At 48.5% G+C, this 19116-nt stretch overlaps 10 protein-coding genes across 10 annotated transcripts; 3 read left to right on the forward strand and 7 right to left on the reverse strand.

Annotated features, from left to right (window-relative positions):
- Positions 1 to 605: 605 nt before the first annotated feature.
- On the forward strand, positions 606 to 994 carry TrAFT101_009682 (uncharacterized protein; the record flags this gene model as incomplete). Its single annotated transcript, XM_066128729.1, has 2 exons — positions 606 to 773; positions 836 to 994. 2 exons carry the CDS (start codon positions 606 to 608, stop codon positions 992 to 994), a joined length of 327 nt encoding a protein of 108 aa, XP_065984849.1.
- A 3146-nt stretch (positions 995 to 4140) lies between these two features.
- On the forward strand, positions 4141 to 6683 carry TrAFT101_009683 (uncharacterized protein). Its single transcript, XM_024908086.2, has 6 exons — positions 4141 to 4505; positions 4563 to 4816; positions 4882 to 4993; positions 5042 to 5296; positions 5352 to 5450; positions 5504 to 6683. The coding sequence occupies exons 1-6, from the start codon at positions 4387 to 4389 to the stop codon at positions 6567 to 6569; spliced, it is 1905 nt and encodes a 634-aa protein (XP_024761383.2). The 5' UTR covers positions 4141 to 4386; the 3' UTR covers positions 6570 to 6683.
- Positions 6684 to 6770: 87 nt separating this feature from the next.
- TrAFT101_009684 (uncharacterized protein) lies at positions 6771 to 7124 on the reverse strand (the record flags this gene model as incomplete). The annotated part of the gene is made up of 2 exons (XM_066128730.1): positions 6771 to 6889; positions 7019 to 7124. The coding sequence occupies 2 exons, from the start codon at positions 7122 to 7124 to the stop codon at positions 6771 to 6773; spliced, it is 225 nt and encodes a 74-aa protein (XP_065984850.1).
- A 626-nt stretch (positions 7125 to 7750) lies between these two features.
- TrAFT101_009685 (uncharacterized protein) lies at positions 7751 to 9242 on the reverse strand. Its single transcript, XM_024901900.2, has 4 exons — positions 9092 to 9242; positions 8962 to 9025; positions 8083 to 8902; positions 7751 to 8015 (listed from the first exon to the last, which is right to left on the reverse strand). Exons 1-4 carry the CDS (start codon positions 9111 to 9113, stop codon positions 7914 to 7916), a joined length of 1008 nt encoding a protein of 335 aa, XP_024761382.1. The 5' UTR covers positions 9114 to 9242; the 3' UTR covers positions 7751 to 7913.
- Positions 9243 to 9576: 334 nt separating this feature from the next.
- TrAFT101_009686 (uncharacterized protein) lies at positions 9577 to 10610 on the forward strand. Its single transcript, XM_024906683.2, has one exon. The coding sequence runs from the start codon at positions 9703 to 9705 to the stop codon at positions 10471 to 10473; it is 771 nt and encodes a 256-aa protein (XP_024761381.1). The 5' UTR covers positions 9577 to 9702; the 3' UTR covers positions 10474 to 10610.
- A 231-nt stretch (positions 10611 to 10841) lies between these two features.
- On the reverse strand, positions 10842 to 11840 carry TrAFT101_009687 (uncharacterized protein; the record flags this gene model as incomplete). Its single annotated transcript, XM_024899974.2, has 1 exon — positions 10842 to 11840. The coding sequence occupies one exon, from the start codon at positions 11838 to 11840 to the stop codon at positions 10842 to 10844; it is 999 nt and encodes a 332-aa protein (XP_024761380.2).
- A 591-nt stretch (positions 11841 to 12431) lies between these two features.
- TrAFT101_009688 (uncharacterized protein) lies at positions 12432 to 13671 on the reverse strand (the record flags this gene model as incomplete). Its single annotated transcript, XM_024908085.2, has 2 exons — positions 12432 to 13255; positions 13371 to 13671. The coding sequence occupies 2 exons, from the start codon at positions 13669 to 13671 to the stop codon at positions 12432 to 12434; spliced, it is 1125 nt and encodes a 374-aa protein (XP_024761379.2).
- A 441-nt stretch (positions 13672 to 14112) lies between these two features.
- Positions 14113 to 15233, reverse strand: TrAFT101_009689 (uncharacterized protein). Its single transcript, XM_024902504.2, has 2 exons — positions 14534 to 15233; positions 14113 to 14466 (listed from the first exon to the last, which is right to left on the reverse strand). Exons 1-2 carry the CDS (start codon positions 15083 to 15085, stop codon positions 14170 to 14172), a joined length of 849 nt encoding a protein of 282 aa, XP_024761378.2. The 5' UTR covers positions 15086 to 15233; the 3' UTR covers positions 14113 to 14169.
- Positions 15234 to 15727: 494 nt separating this feature from the next.
- On the reverse strand, positions 15728 to 17287 carry TrAFT101_009690 (uncharacterized protein; the record flags this gene model as incomplete). Its single annotated transcript, XM_024900052.2, has 1 exon — positions 15728 to 17287. One exon carries the CDS (start codon positions 17285 to 17287, stop codon positions 15812 to 15814), a length of 1476 nt encoding a protein of 491 aa, XP_024761377.2. The 3' UTR covers positions 15728 to 15811.
- A 523-nt stretch (positions 17288 to 17810) lies between these two features.
- Positions 17811 to 18933, reverse strand: TrAFT101_009691 (uncharacterized protein; the record flags this gene model as incomplete). Its single annotated transcript, XM_066128731.1, has 3 exons — positions 17811 to 17989; positions 18047 to 18254; positions 18316 to 18933. The coding sequence occupies 3 exons, from the start codon at positions 18931 to 18933 to the stop codon at positions 17811 to 17813; spliced, it is 1005 nt and encodes a 334-aa protein (XP_065984851.1).
- Between the last annotated feature and the right edge of the window lie 183 nt (positions 18934 to 19116).

Raw genomic sequence — 19116 nt, forward strand, 5'->3', positions numbered from 1 at the left:
ACCGGCCCCGAGACGTCGCTGTGGAACCCGCCGGCCGGACGCCATAGCTCGACTCCTCAGCCCTGACTCTGGCATTGGTCAGGATGATCAAAGTCGCAGGGCCCTGCGGCCGAGTGAGTCCGCAGGCCTACGCACAGCCAGATAGAGGGCCCGCACTGTTTGGAATCATGGGGTTATCGGCCCCCAGCTGGGCTGTTTGTCAACGTGCAAGCTCCATTGGAAACTAGCTGGTACCTATCAAAGTCCGTGAAGATGGGGCGGAGCTCGCTCACGTAAATTAATCCGCAGGCAAGCCTAACAACCACAATTGGAAGACATGTACTCGTACCTGAGCGATTTGAGTTTCTGCTTACCCGTCCATGCCAGATTTACGAGTAAGATTGAACCAATACGGATAATGCTGAGCATGGTGCTAGTACAACTAGCAGATGCAGGCGTGGGGACGATGGCGCACGGCTTTCCACAAGTGCGTGCGCCATGGAGTTTAGGAGATGGACTGATGGACTAGCTTTCCGCAGCTTTGATCAAGGGATAGAGGACAGATTTGTCACTGAAACATGGGCGACGAGCCGAGAGGATTTCAAAACAGCTTACAGGGATAGCCAATGGATACAGAGAAGAGCCGAAAGAGCAAAAGAGCGTCATCCAGTCGTCTATTTCCTTTTCACGCCACGGTTCCACAGCTTGGTGCAACTTTGGTGGTTTCTGAGCTTCAGCACCGTGAATCACTTTGTACCTCCTGTGGATTCCGGACGCCTCGGGGTGCGTTACAGGTGCGAGTCTCCGTTACTCCAGCTTGCGGGTAAGGATTATCAAGCTTATCCACCAGAAGCAGCTTATTTCATCGTTCGCTTTTAATGCATCATGGGATATTGTCGGGCAAACCATCTCATTTCTCATGCTGGTTGAGGCTAGAAATATGGTCATCAGATTCCCCATCTCAGCCGGCCTTAGCCGCTCCGCTTCGCTTGTGTGGACACCCGCCGCCTTGTGAGGGCTGAAAGCTCATCACGGCAGTGCAGCGTGTAGCCATCGGCCTGTGCTCTGCAGTATCAATCAGGTCTGTAAGCATGCCAGACCAAGACGGGGGCAATGGTGCTATATATACTCTGTTTTACATGACACACGCAATGACAGCCCTAGAATAACGCCATTTCTCCCATGTATGAGTAAATCGTAAGCTACATGTATATAGGTGCTGTCAGCCCGTCTTTCGAGGCGGCTGGTTCTCTCTTTGTCTCTCGCTTTTGTCGAGTCCTTTCAATGAAGTCAGATCTCGTGTGCCCTCCCATCTCCAACTAATCCTTCGTCCATCCGCTACGGGTGCATCATACAGTATTAAATCGCGCGTCAACTGTAACGCTCCCTACGTACCTTACAGAAGCGACCCCACTGCGTCATTCCCGCAAGCCTCACCAGGTCACAGCTAGAGGAGTCAGATCGAGCCATAAGCGGCTGACGCGATAATAGACCCGTTCTATTTACGGGTTTCTGCTGAATGAAATTCAACCCGGCGCTGCTAACGCTCTCTCTGTATGATGGAGAATGAGAATGATACTAATTTCCGTCTCTCTAGCTACGAGCATTGTATCCGTACTATATCGAATATCATTCCCGCACTAATATCAGACTCCGGAGCCATAGCTCCTCTCACATTACTCACACCTAATAAACGGACCCCAGGATATGCAGGCCCGGATGAACCCGGATATCGCCATGAGAGCATAAAAAGAAAGCAAAGAGGGGTATGCGTTGCTGAATCCCACCTTGGAATGATTGGCCTGTGGGGGAGCTTTCTATGCAGGCCTTATTTACACGTGTGGTGTCGCAGAAACTTGCCTAATATTATTATCAACCAAAGTTATCGGGCCAATCGACTAAGCAGCCCACGCCCGGTCAGAAAAGCAGCGGAAAAAGATGCCGCCAATTTCTCAGCCTCGAGCGCGGAGTTACAGCATTGGATTCCTAATCACGAGAGAAACTATAATTGTTATGCATTGAATGGCACTGCAGCTTTTAACGGGCCGGACTCCACATGGATCAATTGGGTTAAATCTCCACCGATTAGTATTCACGAGATTCTCGACGCTACGTCGCTGCCGTGCACCCCTCGAGGAGTAAACTAAACATTCATCTTGTTCGAAATGGGCTGTTTAGTGTGAATCGTACGATGACGCAGATCATAGCATCACGGTACGCTAGGTATTGAAAGCTTGGCAGTGTTGATGATCTCTAGTAATTGCCAGACCGGAATTCATATAAAAGGCCAGAGCCTGTAGATAATCGAAGTGATATGAAAACCGGGCAGCGCTCTAACAAGAAATATAGCAGCTTACGTCTACTGCTAGTATTGCTTTATTTGACAAAGCCCAATACGACTAACGGCCTATTACTATGACTATATGAATTCTGAGCTATCATAACATAGCTGTTCAAGCCAAAATTCGAGCCTATATTCAAATGCTATTGCTGCTCAAAAATGAGTTCCTCCTTTGCAATGATTGGCACCTAGGCGAAGAATCCCCCTTTTTGCAGACTTTTAAAGCGAATCACATAATTAATATTCCTTTTCTCTCTCTTTTCATTTTTTTTCTCATTAGATATCCGGATCCGGCCGACTAGATAAAACTTTCTGGATAGTTGAAGTTCCTCCAGTAGACAAAGTTCGTCTAGTATCAAGTTTTTCTAGAAGATACAGCTCATCCAGTTAGAGGCTCTAGCCGAATAACAACTTCAAATTGCTGTAGCGACAGGTTCCTGGCCTTGGCTTAAAGCGAATAACCACATGTCTGCGGGTAAGAGCCACAATGCTGGACGGTGTCAACAGAGATGTGAGACATAGACTCTGGTAACGGCAATACCATACATATCCTTTATGACAATTTTTGTGCCTGGATAGTTAGTTGAATCAGCACGAATATCCTCATGGCGGGTGTTCTTTATCAATGTTGAGGATAACTAAGTGTTAGCCGGCGTATTAGCGTTGACAGTAGTCCTGGTATCAAGGGCAGAAGAGCGCACCGTAGAGAACGTCACAATTGATTCACGAATATCGCGATCAATTTTATGGATTTTATGGTTCTCCAAAGTCTTTTTGCTCGTAGGGCAATACTGTAACCGCGCTCCTATTTGGCTTCACTGAATTCAGCAGTGTAACGCGAACTGCCGTTCAAACAGACATGAAATCAATGCGGCCCAGTCAGATGTGATGTCACTAGTTTTTAGAATCTGAGTGCGGAGAGAAGATGTTGCATTATTTAATAACAGACGGGATACTTGGTCTCCCCGCAGGAGGAAGTGACTCTGGGCACAAGTTTGAGAATGTGATCAGCGGAATTATAGAGTTTTTCCAACCTCCGTACTTGTGCGAGTGAAAGGTTGTGGGCGCTGGAAGTCTGAAATAATAGACATCTCTCTCTTCTGGAGGCGGTAGATGGGATTGCAGCGTCACGCCAACATATTTTGGGCAAAGAAAACGTTTGGTAGGCCAAGTATCGGTAGTTGGTGTCCTCAAAACACTGGGTTGCGCTTCTATTGTGTGTAACCTTTCGCTTCGTCGGTGACATACCGACTTGGGACTGAATCTTGATTGGAGAAGGTTCACTAAGGGGGCATTCACAAGAATTTCTAAAGGAAACATAGAAAAATGGGCGGGTTGGGATCAGGAAATTATATGGGAAGGAGAGCTACTGTGGAAGACAGTAGCGACAGTAGGGTAAGGTGAGAGTGACAGATATAGTAAAAGTAGTTGAGGAAATGGATCTATTACAGTAAATTGATGCAATAGAGCAACTTGAACTGGCTAGAGAAATTGGATCTATTTGTTCGCATTTGTAAAAAGAATATCATTCGGACAATTCACTTTGACATACTACCTATGTCGAACAACATGATCGACTTTTAAACCCACAACCCCTAATTCAAGCATACTGTACTTGGATTGGTTGGATAACGCCATATGATCCACATCTCCCTGACAATTCGCACAACAACTATTTTCCTAGTATCTCCAACTCATAGGTATACAGGCGAGCCAGTGCTATCAAAACTTGCTCAAACACGCTCAACATTCTCATAATTCGGATCTAGCCAACCACTGAAAAGTGGTGAGCATGAATTCGTTCGAAATGATCGTCTTGTTCAATGACCATTTATAAGATAGCAGTTTTGTGGAAAATAGTTTGACTCGCGAGCGTTTGTTTTGCCCTATGAAACAAGGGCAGTAGTAGCAATAAAGAAGTGACAGGCCCTCTTTGATGGATTTTTATTTTGCTCCTTCTTTTTCATTATTGTAGAGCTACACTGTTTGGAAATGAACGTGTTCCACTAACTGAACACATTATATCACGAGGGGATATTCGCCCACTCTTTCGAAAGAAATAGAGAATGGACATGAACGCGGCGTGGCTCTCTGGGCCTATACAGCTACATTCAAGTCGTACATTTGAGTGCGATGAGCTCACTGCAGAGCAATGCGACTGGTATAAGCAGCGTTGGCACTTTTGGTACGAGATAATTTGGCGCCTTGTGAACAGCGCGGTCAACTGATGGAATTCCGCCAGGTATATCGCCGATTATGTTTTTGCATTGCCAACGGTGGCATTTTTCATGTGCGCCATTGGTATTTTTATCATTGGTCATGTTGTATCGCAGATTCTGGCATATCGAAGATTCAGAGGACCTCTGATGTCGCAAAAACTAATAGCAAGTATTCGATATATATCGTATCGCGGCTTTCATGTGAAGTCATTACAGTGGAACTCGGCTCCGGTTGGTATTTTACTGCTGGGACTTGCTGGTACCATCTTCTTTTTCTGTAAGTTGATAATAGATCTATTTCCTCATCAATCTTGATCTATAATTGAACTGATGATCCGGCAGGTATGGACTTGATTCCACAGCCTTATTACTGGCCAAGCGAGATTTACGGCAATTCACCAGCACTGGCTACTAGATCTGGATGGATGGGTCTGGCATGTATGCCATTTATATTGTAAGTCGTTAAGCACAGGGTGGCCCTCATACTGCTAACGGACCAAAGTGCAACTGCGAGTAAGGCCAATTGGATTACATTGTTTACGGGAGTCTCTTACGAGAGACTACAAGTATTTCATAGATGGATATCCTATGCTTTCTTTGTTCTCGCACTCTTACATACGTTTCCATTCATTGTGTACCACATTCGGTGGCATGACATGGAAAAGCATTTTGCTTCGAATCTTGTATTCTACTGGACCGGCATCGTTGCACTCCTTTTTCAGGCGTGGCTTACCTTTGCGTCCCACAGTACAATCAGGTTAGTGGAACGAAGAGGCTATAGATGGGATTGAAGAGGCTAACATTAATCGCAGAAATCTTGGGTACGAGTTCTTCAAAATGACACATTTATTTGCTGTTGTCATATTCATGGTGATGTTCTTTTGGCACTGCGGCTATACTCTCACCTCATGGTAAGGGCAGTTGGTTACTATTGTATATAATAAAGCCATTGACAAAAACGCAGGGACTATTTCATCGCCACTGCAGCTGTCTACGTTCCTTGTTACGCCTATCCATGGCTTCGGACTTGCTTCAAGTATGGCATCAACTCGAAGGCTCGGATTTTTGTGGAAGACAATGGCTTCATTCGCATCACAATTCCCGCAAACTTCTACTGGAGACCAGGACAGCATTGTTTCCTACGTTTTACAAGCTTTGGCTTTTTGCATGCCCTCTCTCCTCATCCCTTTACCATCTGTTCCTCGCCTCTAGAGAAGCCAAACGAACAGTCCGAGCTTACCTTTTACATTCGACCTGAAAAGGGGCTGACTGCCAGACTATACCAATATGGTCTAGAAAAGCCCGGTGGTTCAGTATCCGTTCTTGTCGACGGACCATACGGAGGTATCAATATGCAGAGATATCAAGACAGCGATCATCTTCTTGTCATTTCAGGTGGCTCAGGAGCTGGCTGGTGCTTGCCATTCATTGAGAAAGTTGCTAAACACCGTTTAATATTGGCTGACGAAGAACAGGGCCAAGTTGTGTGCGCTGATAGTAAAGGAGCCTTTGGGGCCAAACGCTGGGGTAACCGCCGCAGCCCTAGGCCCCTTTCCTTGCGTGTCATCCTGGCAACTCGAGATGCTAGCTGCCGTACATGGTTCCTACGAGCTGTAAGCGAGCTGCTATCGAAGTACTCAGAAACTAGTTCATCATCCAATGCGGATATGCGAGCTGAAGTCTACCTGACCGAAAAAGCGACACACACGACAGATCTGGAGAGCAAACTTGCAAAGGATCCTACTTTAAAGGCATCTGTCTCATCAGCAGACAAGAATGATATTCGAGAAAAGAGACACAATATCGATGTACTTGAGAGAGAATTTGAGGGCCGTCCCCAACTACCTCGGATTGTCCAAGAGGCAGCTAGTGTCGCGCAAGCCGGCCAATCTCTCAGTGTGTTCGTTTGCGGTCCAAAAACGATGCAGAACGATGTACGAAATGCTGTCGCCAAGGAAAATTTGAAAATTGTTCAAGGTTCCAAAATCAGTTCAGTGTACTTACACACGGAGCATTTTTCATGGGCATGAGTAGATATGCCATTATGATATGTAACGTTCGGCTTTCGAATATAGTTTCTAGGAAAGGTTCTAATACAAAAATATCTATCATAAGAAATTAAACAAAATAAAGACTTGGGACTGTTACCAATCTTCATCTAGAAGGACTAATTAAATGTGTTAGAGAGATAGACTCCAGTTGATAACGGCAATGCTCAAGAACCAATGCAGTCAGTACGCAAATTCCTGTCCAACAAGCTTCTCACTCAATTTCCAGAGACGCTCTACTTCTACCTTGCTCGTAGCCCATGGCTTAATAGTGTCCGAGTACGGGTTTGCGAGACGAGAATCTAGCAATCATGCGCCGTTATTTCTTAATGTGTGCATCATAATTTTTTTCCCATTCTTGTATTTCCCCTTTTCCTCTTTTCTCTCTCTTTTAGAAAATGCATTGTACAAAACTGTATGTTGGCACATACCTTTCAAACTGGGCTCAAAAGCCGCATAGACGTGAGTGGCGATACCCCTCTCAAGGGATATGAATGGGACTTCATCTTCTTCCCATCCCAAATTTCCGATGGGCATGAGTATTTAGAATATAGATTAATGTTGTAACAAAGCCTCCAAAAGGTATTACCTAGATGATTAGACTCAATACATTAACGATTCTATGCACACAATATTACTTAATTTGGCAAGCGATATCCTTGTATGGCTGGCGATTTTACATGCTTTCCACCCCTAGTATGTAAGCCTCAATACGCCCGCAGAAGTTCGGCAATGAAGATGCCACGTTTTCAGAAGGCATTGAATAAAGAACTTCTATCAAGTAATGGCAATATATTTATTTCGTAATAAGGATTCCTTCATTGCTACTGACTGATCTTGAGCAGCAGCATAACAATATCGACAGTTTGGGTGGTTCTTATTAGGCGGCTGACCTCTCCGATGACAAGAAATTGAACAAAGTCCTAGTACGAACCTTGTTCAATCCTTGTTCACAACGGGCGTTGACTCCTATATAAAGAAGCGGGTTCTTTGTTCCGAAAGAGAGACAAGAAGGAGGTCAAACATAAATACAGTCATTATCACTGCTATGCGGCCATATAACACTGCAACAGAAGAACAACTAGGCCCATTCATTGCCTTCGTTTTTCCCAGAAAGGGCTATCCGTAACACAGCCTCAGCAAATAGTTTACAAGTGTGTAATGTTGATAAAGCCTTATCAATATTATTACTTCGTTTGATAATTTTTTTAGCCGCTGATATATCTATACATAACACATGATGCTACTCCTGGTAGACATTTGACCCGTCATATCGGCCAATCAAGACATTTTTTTTTTTTAATTTTATCTATTTCTCTGTGACTCTCAGCCGTTTAAGCTGCCATATATATCAAGAAGCTGCTCGAATACATATCCGGGCAAGTGAACGCCATTTTCTGTGACCAAGTTTGAGATGAGCTCCGGGGGCTGTGATGCATACAATCATTAGTTACTTCAATATAAAATAATGTAGATCAAAAGGTATAAAACTCACCGTGTAGTCAACAGCATCCTTGGGCTGCTTGCTTGATTCCGTAGCCGAGAAATCCAGCACCTCCTGCTGATATCCAATGTCCCTCTGGTCCAGAGGAAACTTGCGCACAAACTTGTGTGTCTCGGCGGCGACGTAGAATGGTATCTTGGCTTGTGAGGCCAGCTTGGCAACCTGGAAAGTGCCAATGCGAGAAATAATACCACCGTTCTGGGTCACAGCCTCGGCGCCCACAAACACCATGTGAACCTGTCGCAACAGACCCATGACATGTGCCACCGCCGCCTCTGGGATCTCCGCGACGGGGATTCCCTTGCTTCGCAGCTCCTTGACCACGCGATCGCTCTCCTCAGCGCGCACCTCGTCCCGCACGTAGACGACTCGGAACTTGCCCTCGCTGTTCTTTGCCGCCCGCTCCAGCAGACCCGTCACTGATCTCGACGCTCCGTGTGTCAGCACGCATTTGCCCTCCCGGACGAACCTCCACCCCGCTTCCGCAATGCCATTCCTGGCTGCGATGGCCCTACTCGCAAACAGGCGTCCATTGCGTAACAGGTGCTGCCGTACGGCGTCGAAGCTGCCGTCCTGCTGCTTGAGCGACGAGACAAGATACTGGAGGAAGAGGTCGGTTCCCGCCTGGAGGGGCAGCGGGTTCTCGACAGAGGCCTTGAGGAGGTCGGAATGGGACTTTACGGTGTCGAGCGTCTCGTATACGGTGGTGGAGGGGACGGTGTTGAGGAGGGCGATGAGGGACTCGATGGCGGCGACGGGTTTTGTGAGGTCGGGATCGGAGGCGAGGAGGTCTCTGTACGTGGCGACGATGCTGTCGAGAGTTAGAATCGAGCCGTTCAAGGCCCAAGAGAAGCGGAGAGGGCAGCGTACTCGAAGGTGGAATCGTTGGGCTGCGTTCGCAACGGAAGCTCAGTCGGGATGGGCTGCGCGACGGCTAGAATGCGACGGTCAGTGTCAACTCGGGCATCATTGGCGTCGCATGCGCATGGGCTTGGCATACCAGCGTCTGATTCTTTCGCCATTATGTGCGGTTATGTGACTGTGGCAAATAAGATGAAGCTCTGCGAGAAATTAAGAGTCCGGAGAGCAGGTGCTTGTGCGTCGCAGCGAGGATGGGCGTTTGCGTATGGCCGTTTTTCCGAGAATGACTCAAAATATTTCAGAGACGAACTTTATCACAGATCGAAGCATCCAATCTGAAAAGTTCCAGCCACAAATGGCGGGGTAAGCTCCGCCGTTACGCCACTCAGCCACTGTAGAACCCCTGTAGCTCGACCCCTCCAATCCGCCATTTCAGGGTCAGTCTCCATAGCAGCTTCACTAATAAATCCTCGGCAGCGCCATTGCAGGTCGGGCTGATGGCGCCCAATAGAGGCCGAGATTGAATGAGCATCTCCATGTTTTGGACGCAGCAGCGCGGCAGAGACGCATCCAAGGCGGTGCTCCATAGTGGCCTGCCCGGCGCCTAGATCCCCCACCGCCAATCCGTCTGCATCACCACCAAAACACCACCACTGTCTTCCAAATAGCAAGCGCATCTTGGTTCGCTGCCCTTGTTGCTTCCGCCGTCCACAGCTTCAGAGCAGTCAATTGCATTCTCTGTCCCCAAAAATGGAGGCGCTCGACCCAACCACCGGCCAGCCCCTCCCCGGCGATGCCATCCAGCGCATCCTCTTCGTCGCCAACACCGTCCACGTCTACAACATTCCTCCTCTGACGTCCATGCGCGGCCATGCTGCCGCTTCCTGGACCGAGGACCCGGCCCGCCACATCTTCACTGCGCGCCTCCGCGTTGTCGAAACGTCCTTTGAGAACCCCGACGCCGCGTCCAGCGTCAAGATCGACCTCGTCCTCGAAGACCCTTCCACCGGCCAGCTCTTTGCCGCCTCGCCGTATAACGACCGAAGCGCCGTCGAGCCGGTCGTCGACAGCAGTCGATTCTTTGCTGTTACAGTCAAAGATCCGCAGGGGCGAAAGGCAGTGCTGGGCATTGGCTTTGAAGAGCGCTCCGACGCATTCGACCTGGCCGTGTCGCTGCAGGAGGCGAGACGAAGCCTTGGATGGGAGGCTGAGCAGAGCCACAGCTCAACAGAAGCAAAAGCCAAGACGGAGACAAAAGACTACAGCTTAAAAGAGGGCGAAACTATCACAGTAAACCTCGGCGGCACCAAGTTCGGCAGAAGGCGGCCACAGCCAGCAGAGGAATCTACCTCTTCCAGCTCAGCAGATCTGCAGTCGTTTGCTCTTCCACCTCCACCAGCTGCGGCGCCGGGAGCTTCGTTTTCCCTCCCACCACCACCGAAAACCTCAGACGTCAAAGAGAAGAGAAAGTCGTTAAAGAATTTGGGATTTGATGACGGGCAGTTTGGAGAATTTGCGTAAAAAGAGAAGGAAAAGGAAGCCAGAAACAATGAGATTAAATGACACTGTGCAATTGCATAGAAATAAACTACTACAACATACATAGACAGCCTTTCCAGAATTAATTTCTAATATCCATCCAGTTGATTTGTTGGTACGAGTCCCTTGCATTCATTTATACCATAATTTCATTCCCCTAATGCACGACAAATGTGATATGTGATATGCCCAATTAGACAAAACACCAAATAGACAGATGCATGATTTCCGCTCAGCTCTTTAGTATTCATTTTCTTCATTCATTTGTCTTTCTTTCTTTTTTTCTTTTTTTTCTCTTTTTAAGAATCGTTTTTGTACCTTGCTTAATGTTTTTATTCCCCCCCCAAAGTTCAAGCGCTTGGCCAAACGAAGCTGAGGGTCGGAAGACTCATACGCTTCTCCTCAAGACACGACGATAGACTTTCTCTCACGTGGGACGGACGCAGCTGCGAAGTCTCTGTCGCATTGTCGCATTTTTTGTACGTGTACTCCAGGCCATGATTGCATAAATCTTTGCACTCGGTATCAGTCTCTGGCTTCAATTCGGTTTCCGTTTCGCTATTACTAGAAATACCATCCACGGCATCTTCGCCCCCTTCTTGTACTTCAACTACTGTGTCAAGCACTCTGGGTTTGGCCATTTCAGATGAACAGGGCTGAGTATGTGCCGGTAAATTCACAGATTGAATTTCAGACGGAACGAATTCTTTCGAAGTTGCGTTAAACGATGTCGTCCGGGGCGTGGACGATGGCGCTGATGAGTAAAACATCCTACGCTGCTGTACCTGGTCCCAAGTGTCTCTCCCTAGTTGCTCCATCTGCAATTCGCCTAGCCTTATAAGGATTGCTTTCTCTTGGCGAGCCGCCTCGGCCAATTTTACTTTGATGAAACTCATTTGTTTGCGAAGCTTCCGTCTCTGTTTTCCGATGTGCTCCTTAGCATGCAGCTCTTCTTCTATTAAAGAATATTGGTGTATTAATTCGATCGCTTTGAGTGAGTGCATCTGGAGGGAAGCCGTGAGATATGCTCGTTCAGAGTAAATATCTTCGTAGGATCGAGGCTGGAACATGAGATTCCAAGCCGGCGTCGTATGCTTAAAGTTGCGCTTGCTTCTGCAGCGAGGGCTACTTCTGGTGTCCTTTTTAGCATCAGGGGAGCTCCCTCTTGAAGAGGGTGCTGTTGACATATTTGAACGGGAGTCGATTGAGTATGCATGTTGAGAAGATTGAGATGATGATGCTGGAGAGACATCTCGGGGAAGTCCTCGAACCGATTTCCCAGAAGTCGTAATTGTTTCCATAGCCATTATCTGATAGTTGAGAGACGTAGCTTTGTTACAGCGATACATCGTCCGAAGGGTGACTGCAGAATTCCCCCAGTTTATGAGTCCTAAGCCTGAGCAGAAAATCAATGTCTACCAGGCCAAAGAACCAAGCAGCTGACCATATTAGCCGTCGCTTCGAAACTATTGTTCTGACGAGAGTTCAGCCAAAAGCCGGCGCAATGGCCTCGGATCCTGGGCCTAGGCTTGCTTGCTTGTTTTGAGACCATGTTTAATGCCACTACCGCCGCCACCAACATGCGCCTTGACTATTTGAATTGGTCTTCTCCGACCAGACTGGCAATGCCAACCAACATGGCATTATGGTGGCGTTTTCTGCGCCGTGCTCTCATCGCTTCCCTCCTTCGAATAAGACTCAAGACAAGATCGGAATCGATACATACTGCTATTTTCGACTAAAACAGAACCTAAAATCGCAGATAACGACCCTCACCAATCCCTGCGCACCATTGGTTCGGTGAGTGTGAATTAGACTAAAAAAAGGATGGGATGAAAGCATTGACGATACAGCATTCATGCTCGTAGCCGAACTAGGCACCGAGTGCGGTATAATTAGAGATCCAGACGTGTATGTACATATGTACATGGGCTTTGCTATCAGATGGCAAACCCATCATGCTTTGGAGGGTCGCAAAACCGCCACAGACCAGCTCCCATAGCGGCTTCGCGCACGGATGAGATTTCTTCACTTGTGACTGATCGATTGATATCGCTATACCGAACTTCCTCGTATGTGTCTTCTGACAGATTTGAACTCTTCTCCTCTCCTTCAGCTGGGAGTGCTCTTCTTCGCTTTCTCCTCTTCCCAACATGTGCGTCGGGGTGATACTGCTCCATGATATTGACGAAACAATCGGTTGATACCTCAGACGCCAGAAATTTCATGATTTCCGCGCCTTCAGCTTCTTTTCCTGGCATGACCAAGTGTCTGACCAGTAAACCTACTTTAGCAATGCCATCTCCGGTGAAACACAAATCGCCGACTTGCTCATGCATAGCTTTGATGCTCTCCTTGGCGGTCTCTGCGTAGTCATCTGCCTTGAGCAGCCTCTTGGACGTGCTAGGCTTCCAAACTTTAAAATCTGCTAGATAGATGTCGACTAGCCCATCCATCAACTCCAGAGATGCTAGCGAGTCGTAGCTTGAGGTGTTATAGATGATGGGAACTCTCAGCCCCAGCTCAGCCGCATGCAGGATGCTTAACGCTACCTGCGGCACGACATGCTCCGGCGTGACGATATTGATGTTGTGGACATTGCCCACCTCCTGGAGCTTGAGATACCACTGGCCCAGCTCCTCTGGGGTAAGGTCCATTCCATTACGCTGGTGCGAGATGTCGTAGTTCTGGCAGAAAATGCACCGCATGTTGCACCCGCTCATGAATACTGCGCCGCTGCCATTGTGCCCCTGGATGCATGGTTCTGGCGCTTTGTTAGCAGCTTTTACATTTCACACGTGGTTAGAGTGTTGTTTGGCACTCTTCTTAGCGGCCACTTTCACTTTCGGGGTTTCAAAAGAAGGTAGACGCCTACGGACCTTCGCCAAAATGCGGCGCTATGACGTTGACCTTTGCTTTCTCGCCAATAAGGCACATTCCAGTGGTTTCGTAGCGATTGACGCCGCATAGTCTGGGGCAAAGATTGCAGTTGCGGAGGTGGGCATAGGCCAGCGAGCGCTTTTTGGCGGCGTCCCGGGACGAGAGTCTAAGATATCGTGGCGTGTAGTCGTCTAGTAGAAACGGCGGGGCGAGATGAAGGCGTCGCTTGTTTGTCCACATCCATCGGGGCTTCAATGGGGCGTGCTGCAGAAGACAATGCCTTGTGAATGGAGCGGCCATGGTGCTGGAAGAGGTGAGACGATGCATGGGGAAGCAAACACGGCCCTTGCAGTAGGGCTGCAGGGCGGTCCCAGATTCGTCTCAACCGGGAGGCATTTGGGCATTCGGATGCCGCTATTCGTAGACACAAGTTGGTGGCACCGGCGTTGGATGTGGTGGATTCTGTCTTGGTTGAGAATGGCGGGGGGTTAGATTCTGGAAACCTTCGAACTACTGACTCCCTGTGGCGGGGCTGATTCAACTGATAACGGGGCACCTGTTTATCAGCCGCAGCCACTACGCTCGCTACTGCACAGTGATACGCGGAATTAGTGTCCCTACAGTTAACTTTAGTCTAACATGCCTAAATGTACCTCTCTAAAATAACATCCATAAGGGACAAAGAGCCGATTCTTGCTCATCCCATCTGTACACTTATAAGGCACATAATGATAGTTTAGGCTGCATACCTGGGAAAACCCCGTTCGAGAGTGCATTATTCTAGCTACAATACTATGTCTATGTTTTCTTCTTTAAAACAGCTACCAAATGATCCGCACATCCCAGATGCTCCTCTCCAGTAGAGTACTTCTCGTACATCAAGTCCGCCCACGCCTGAATGACCTGCGGCTCAGACTTGGATAACGCAGCATCAAGACTACCGCCCAGGATGCCTTCCTGCGATCGCAATTCCACGAGCTCCAGCGTGTCAGCGAAGTTGTCGGCAAAAAATGATTTGATGTCGCCCACGCGCGTGTGAAAACTGTGGACGTTCCCGATGCCAGGCTTGGATTTCTCGTATCGACCGTCCTGAAGCTGCGATAGGTCAGTAGAGGTCAGTGTGGTGAACTCAACAGCAGTGATGAAAATGGACGGGGCATACATATTTGGCATAGAATTCCTTCTCTGCAACAAGTCTCCCTGGCTCTCTCATTGCAACATCCCTCAGATGCGCAGCAATGCTTACGAAAGCTACAAAAAGTACGCCATTGGGCTTCGCCAGCTGCGCAGCATTGGCGACAGCCTTTACTCGCTCCGACTCTTCTACTAAGTGATACAAAGGTCCCAAAAGCAGTACACCATCGTAGATACCATGTTGTAGAATAGTCGGATCCAGCGCGTTTCCAACTGAAAGGCTTTCGAGAAGATTTCCCTTCCCAGCAGCCTTACGCCTGTCTTGTTCGACTTGAGCGAGTTGGATGAGCCCAGGGCTCAGGTCGACAAGATCGACCAAATGTCCCTGATCCGCGAGGGCAAACGCGTATTTACCGGGACCACCACCAACGTCGGCAATCCGCTGGGGTGCAAGGGGAAGGGCCTCGCTGATTGTGCGGAGAGTCACGAGGAGCTCTACGGGGTGGGTGTCGAGGCGTGAGAGCTCACCAGCGCCGAGAATGTTGTAGAGGTTGGCTATGTCTGTGGGGGAGGTCGGCATTATGAGAGCTGCTGTTGTTGGCGGAAGGGGTGTGTAACAGTCAAGGAAAGTATTGTGGAATAAATTGCAAAATTGGAAGAGACAGTTCGAATTGAGTATCGTAGTTCATCTGTTATTTGCCTCAAATCGAGAAATTCTACAGAGAGGGACTGTCCTCATACAAGGCTGCCAGCCAAGAACATGAGGCATATTCCAGCCGCTGGCTGAACCTTTCAGCTTCCCAAAAGGGGAATGCACCGATCTCTGGCCCCCCGATTTACACGCCCGAGGTTCTAGTACACACTATTAGTAAATACCTATAAATCTTTACTTTGGGGTTGCCAAGAAAAGCTCTAATTAGGTGGTTGAAGAGAAGAGAGGGAGAGGTAATAAGGGCAGCAGCGCGGCCACTGGCGGTAGCAATCAGGATACAGCAAGCAGGTCTTGCTGCCAGTACTCCCCGCTGTTAGGTTAGCGGCACTAGTACCTGTCCCAGCAATTAGCTGTAAGGGTGACACTAATTCGCTGTTCACTGAACACCTCCATACCTAGTAGGTATTCTCTATCAATAACGACGCTACAACCGCAAATGTACATGGACAGACTATTACCTCCTTCACGCCATACACGAACCAACAACAATCGTATTGGAGACTCCAGAGGCGCACGGTCAAACTCCCGCCACATGTCTCGCATCTGTAATTCCGAAAGATTGCCGCAGCACCGCTAAGTCACTGTCTCCAGTCTTCAGTCTTCAGCCTCCAGGAGTTGGTGATACTCTTGTGGGAGCGCCTCTCTCAGCTTGGCCATCTGGCGCTTCATGGCGGCCATCTCAGCTATGATTTCAGCTCTCGTTCCATCCTCCGATGTGCCCTCATAGAATTTGACTTCGTGTCTTGTCCTGCGCAAATCGGCCAAAAGCGTGGCCATCTGCTCCTCCATCTCCATCTTGTCTCTCATTAGTGCACGATTGGCTTCCTCCAGCTCCTTCATCCGTTCGATCTGAGCATTGGCACGCTGCTCTATATCAGAGGTTCGCTCTGGCCATGATGGCGCCACCACTGATACCACTGTTGGTCGACTCTCCATCTTGCGCGTCTGTGCCGTGGCGGGATGCTGCTCGATCGCTGGCAACACGAAGATGGTGGACCTGTCTCCATGGTCCTTGAGGCGGACAAATCGTGTCATGAGATCGACGGGGACCAAGCCACGGGAATACCAATCGCCTCCTCGATCCTTCATCCACATGCGCTCGCCACTCACTCCAGACTCCCACCATATCTGCTCCTTCTCCTGAATCTTCGATTCCGCTTTATCCATCAAGCGATGCACTAGGTCAAAGACGTCGTCGCCGGAGTTGGCGAGAACAAAGCGGTCTTGGGGATAGGCCAGTTCGCGGCCTTTGGACCGTCCATCAGGGCCAAAGCGTCCAAGCATCTGCATGGGTACCACGGCCTCGCCGTTGAGGAGGTCGAGGGCGTTTGCATAGTTGATCTCGAGCTCGTGCATACGCGCAATCAAGTGCTGTTGATGAAGCAGCCATTGTCCTAGTACGGTGTTTCGGACGCCCTGCATTTGCTCGCTGTCCTCTTCACTCCCTGATGGGAGCAGGGAAAGAAGGCCTCCTGTTGCGCTGTATTCGTGGTCCAGGATTTCGAGACAAGCATTTGCATGCATTACCAGGTTATGGTGGCTGCTGTATGGTCGGCGTGTGCTTTTACCCTCTTCCAAAGGTCCGAAATTTCGCGCGATTTTGATGGGACAGTGGCATTCGATTCCTGTCTCCTCATTTTCACCTTCAATCTGGTTTGCTAGAGCCCATAGAGGCAAATGGTGACTTTCGTCATCGTTTGTGTAGGGTTTATCAAGATCTTTTAGCCAGTCAAATGCTTCATTCTTCTCAAAAACTGGTTGTCGTTTTTCCCCTCCATCAACGATCCCAAATGTGTTGCTAATACATAGTATCCTGATGAGATTCGTAAGAGCCTGCGCATGCTGCTTCAAAGCCAACAATGTCGGTGGTCTTCCTGAGGAGAGATACGAGCAGTTGACGTGTGCTAGGCGATGCAAATTTGCATCGGTCAATATACCAAACTCTGTGTCAGTCCATGAGCATGCCCACGCCGTCGAGTACTCTGTCGCCGGTATAGAGTGAGGTGCGCCGTCTGTCTGGCTGTTTACCGAATTCCGCTCCGAAGTCAAGTTGCTTTTGAGGGCGGACATTGTGTTCAAAGATTTAACGTGCTCCGCTAAGTATTTTGGGGTATAAGATGCAGAATGAAAGCCTTCGAGACGAGGCCAAACAATTAATCATGGATGACAGTCTTTATTGGCCTTCAGGCGAATCGCCGCCTTTTGTTTCGTCCTGAGTTCCTTATCCAAAGGAATAGTTGGCCTACCTAGGTGGCAATCTTACATGCTGCTTGTGAAACGTGTCAAAGAGCGTGGCTGACTACGTTACGTCTCCGGTATGAGGTATTATTAGATGCGTTAACAACAAAGGCTGGATTTCGTCCCTTCAACCTGGCCACACCTATCTTTGTTTCTCTTGTATTCCAACAAGCAGCTCAGGTGCCTTGGCTCCGCAAAGACCAGTTCCCAGCAGCTGAAGAAATCAAGGTGAATTATCCACATAGTATTCTGCTCTGATGATGGACCCTTGCTACTTTCCACCTGTATAATAATCTGAAGGGATTTCGCGGTGCCATTCGGGGCGATAAACGAAGTACATACATCTGGCAAATCTCTATTGCCTCTGAATCAGACATCGCTTGGCTTTTGGCTCTGTAAAGAAAAACACCTTCGGTGCCATGTCCTTGTCACTCACGCCCTCCAGAGACGACACCTTGGCTTCCGGAAACGTCAAGAAAAAGCGCGCAGCTCCATATCGCAGCTCCATCAGTGCCAGATGAAGTCCAATGCAAACTATAACAGAGTCAGCAAATACAAAGAAAGACAACATCAACAGACAAAGAAACATACTCCGTGAGCCTCTTCCAAAATGCATGAACGAGTCTTTCATTTCCTTTGTTGGCATATACCATCGCGAAGGATCAAAGACATCCGGATTGGGAAACACATCGGTGCCGCGATGCATGCTGTATGCCTGAGCGCAAACCGTGGTGCCGCCAGGAAGCCAGTACCCAGCGATATTGTCACCACTCTCAGGCACCCAACGAGGCAGCGCAAACTGGATGCCAGAGTAAAGATATCTCGTCAATCACTGAGTTCAAGTAGCTCATATCACGGACGTCTGAAATGCTAAACTCGGCAGGGAGTGTTCGAAGCTCTGCCAAAAGAGCAGCCTTGACTTTGGGATCGCGACAGACGAACCATACCAGGTAAGTGAAGGTGACTGCTGTGGAATCACTGCCAGCAACAATATATGCCGATGCGTTGCCTCTTAGTTCTACCGGGTTTAGATCTTCTTCTTTGCCTTGGCCTTGGAAAACTTTAGTGAAGAGCGTCCATTTAACACTGGTAGGGTCAGAGTCCAAGAGGTTCCTGTAGCGAGCAATAGATTGGTGTGCATAACGAGTCATGTTTTTCGTGCCTCGAAGGGGACGTTTGAAGTAAGGGATGGGCACATATTTTGCCAATGCAATGAGTGTGGGAAAAGCAGAGCGAACGGCACCGAGGTAACCCAGTTCTGCCAGGTCTTTGGTATAGGCGGTTTGTTCACCGATTTCCAGCGTTCGGAACGAATCCCCAAAGGAAAGCTCTCCAATGATGTCTGTCGTCATAAACAGGAACCACTTCATCACATCTGCAACTCCTCTGTTTTCCATCTCTTTCCCAACTCTTTTTATCATTAGATCAATCGTAGTCTGGACCTGGGGTGTTACTGCCACCAGTGAGGTTTCAGACATTGAGCCCGAGAGAAGCCTTCATAGTCGTCGGCGTAGCTCGGTGCGGCTGTGTTGAAAACATTCTCGCTTGAGACCATTAGATCTTAGTACCAGGAAGTCTTACGGAAGGTCTCTCTAGCATTGTAGATTTTCTTGGCAGCTTCGATGTTGGTTACAGAAACTTCATTGGGGAGTGAGACGAAT

This window comes from Trichoderma asperellum, chromosome 6 (genome assembly GCF_020647865.1).
Source record: "Trichoderma asperellum chromosome 6, complete sequence".
Lineage (NCBI taxonomy): Eukaryota > Fungi > Ascomycota > Sordariomycetes > Hypocreales > Hypocreaceae > Trichoderma > Trichoderma asperellum.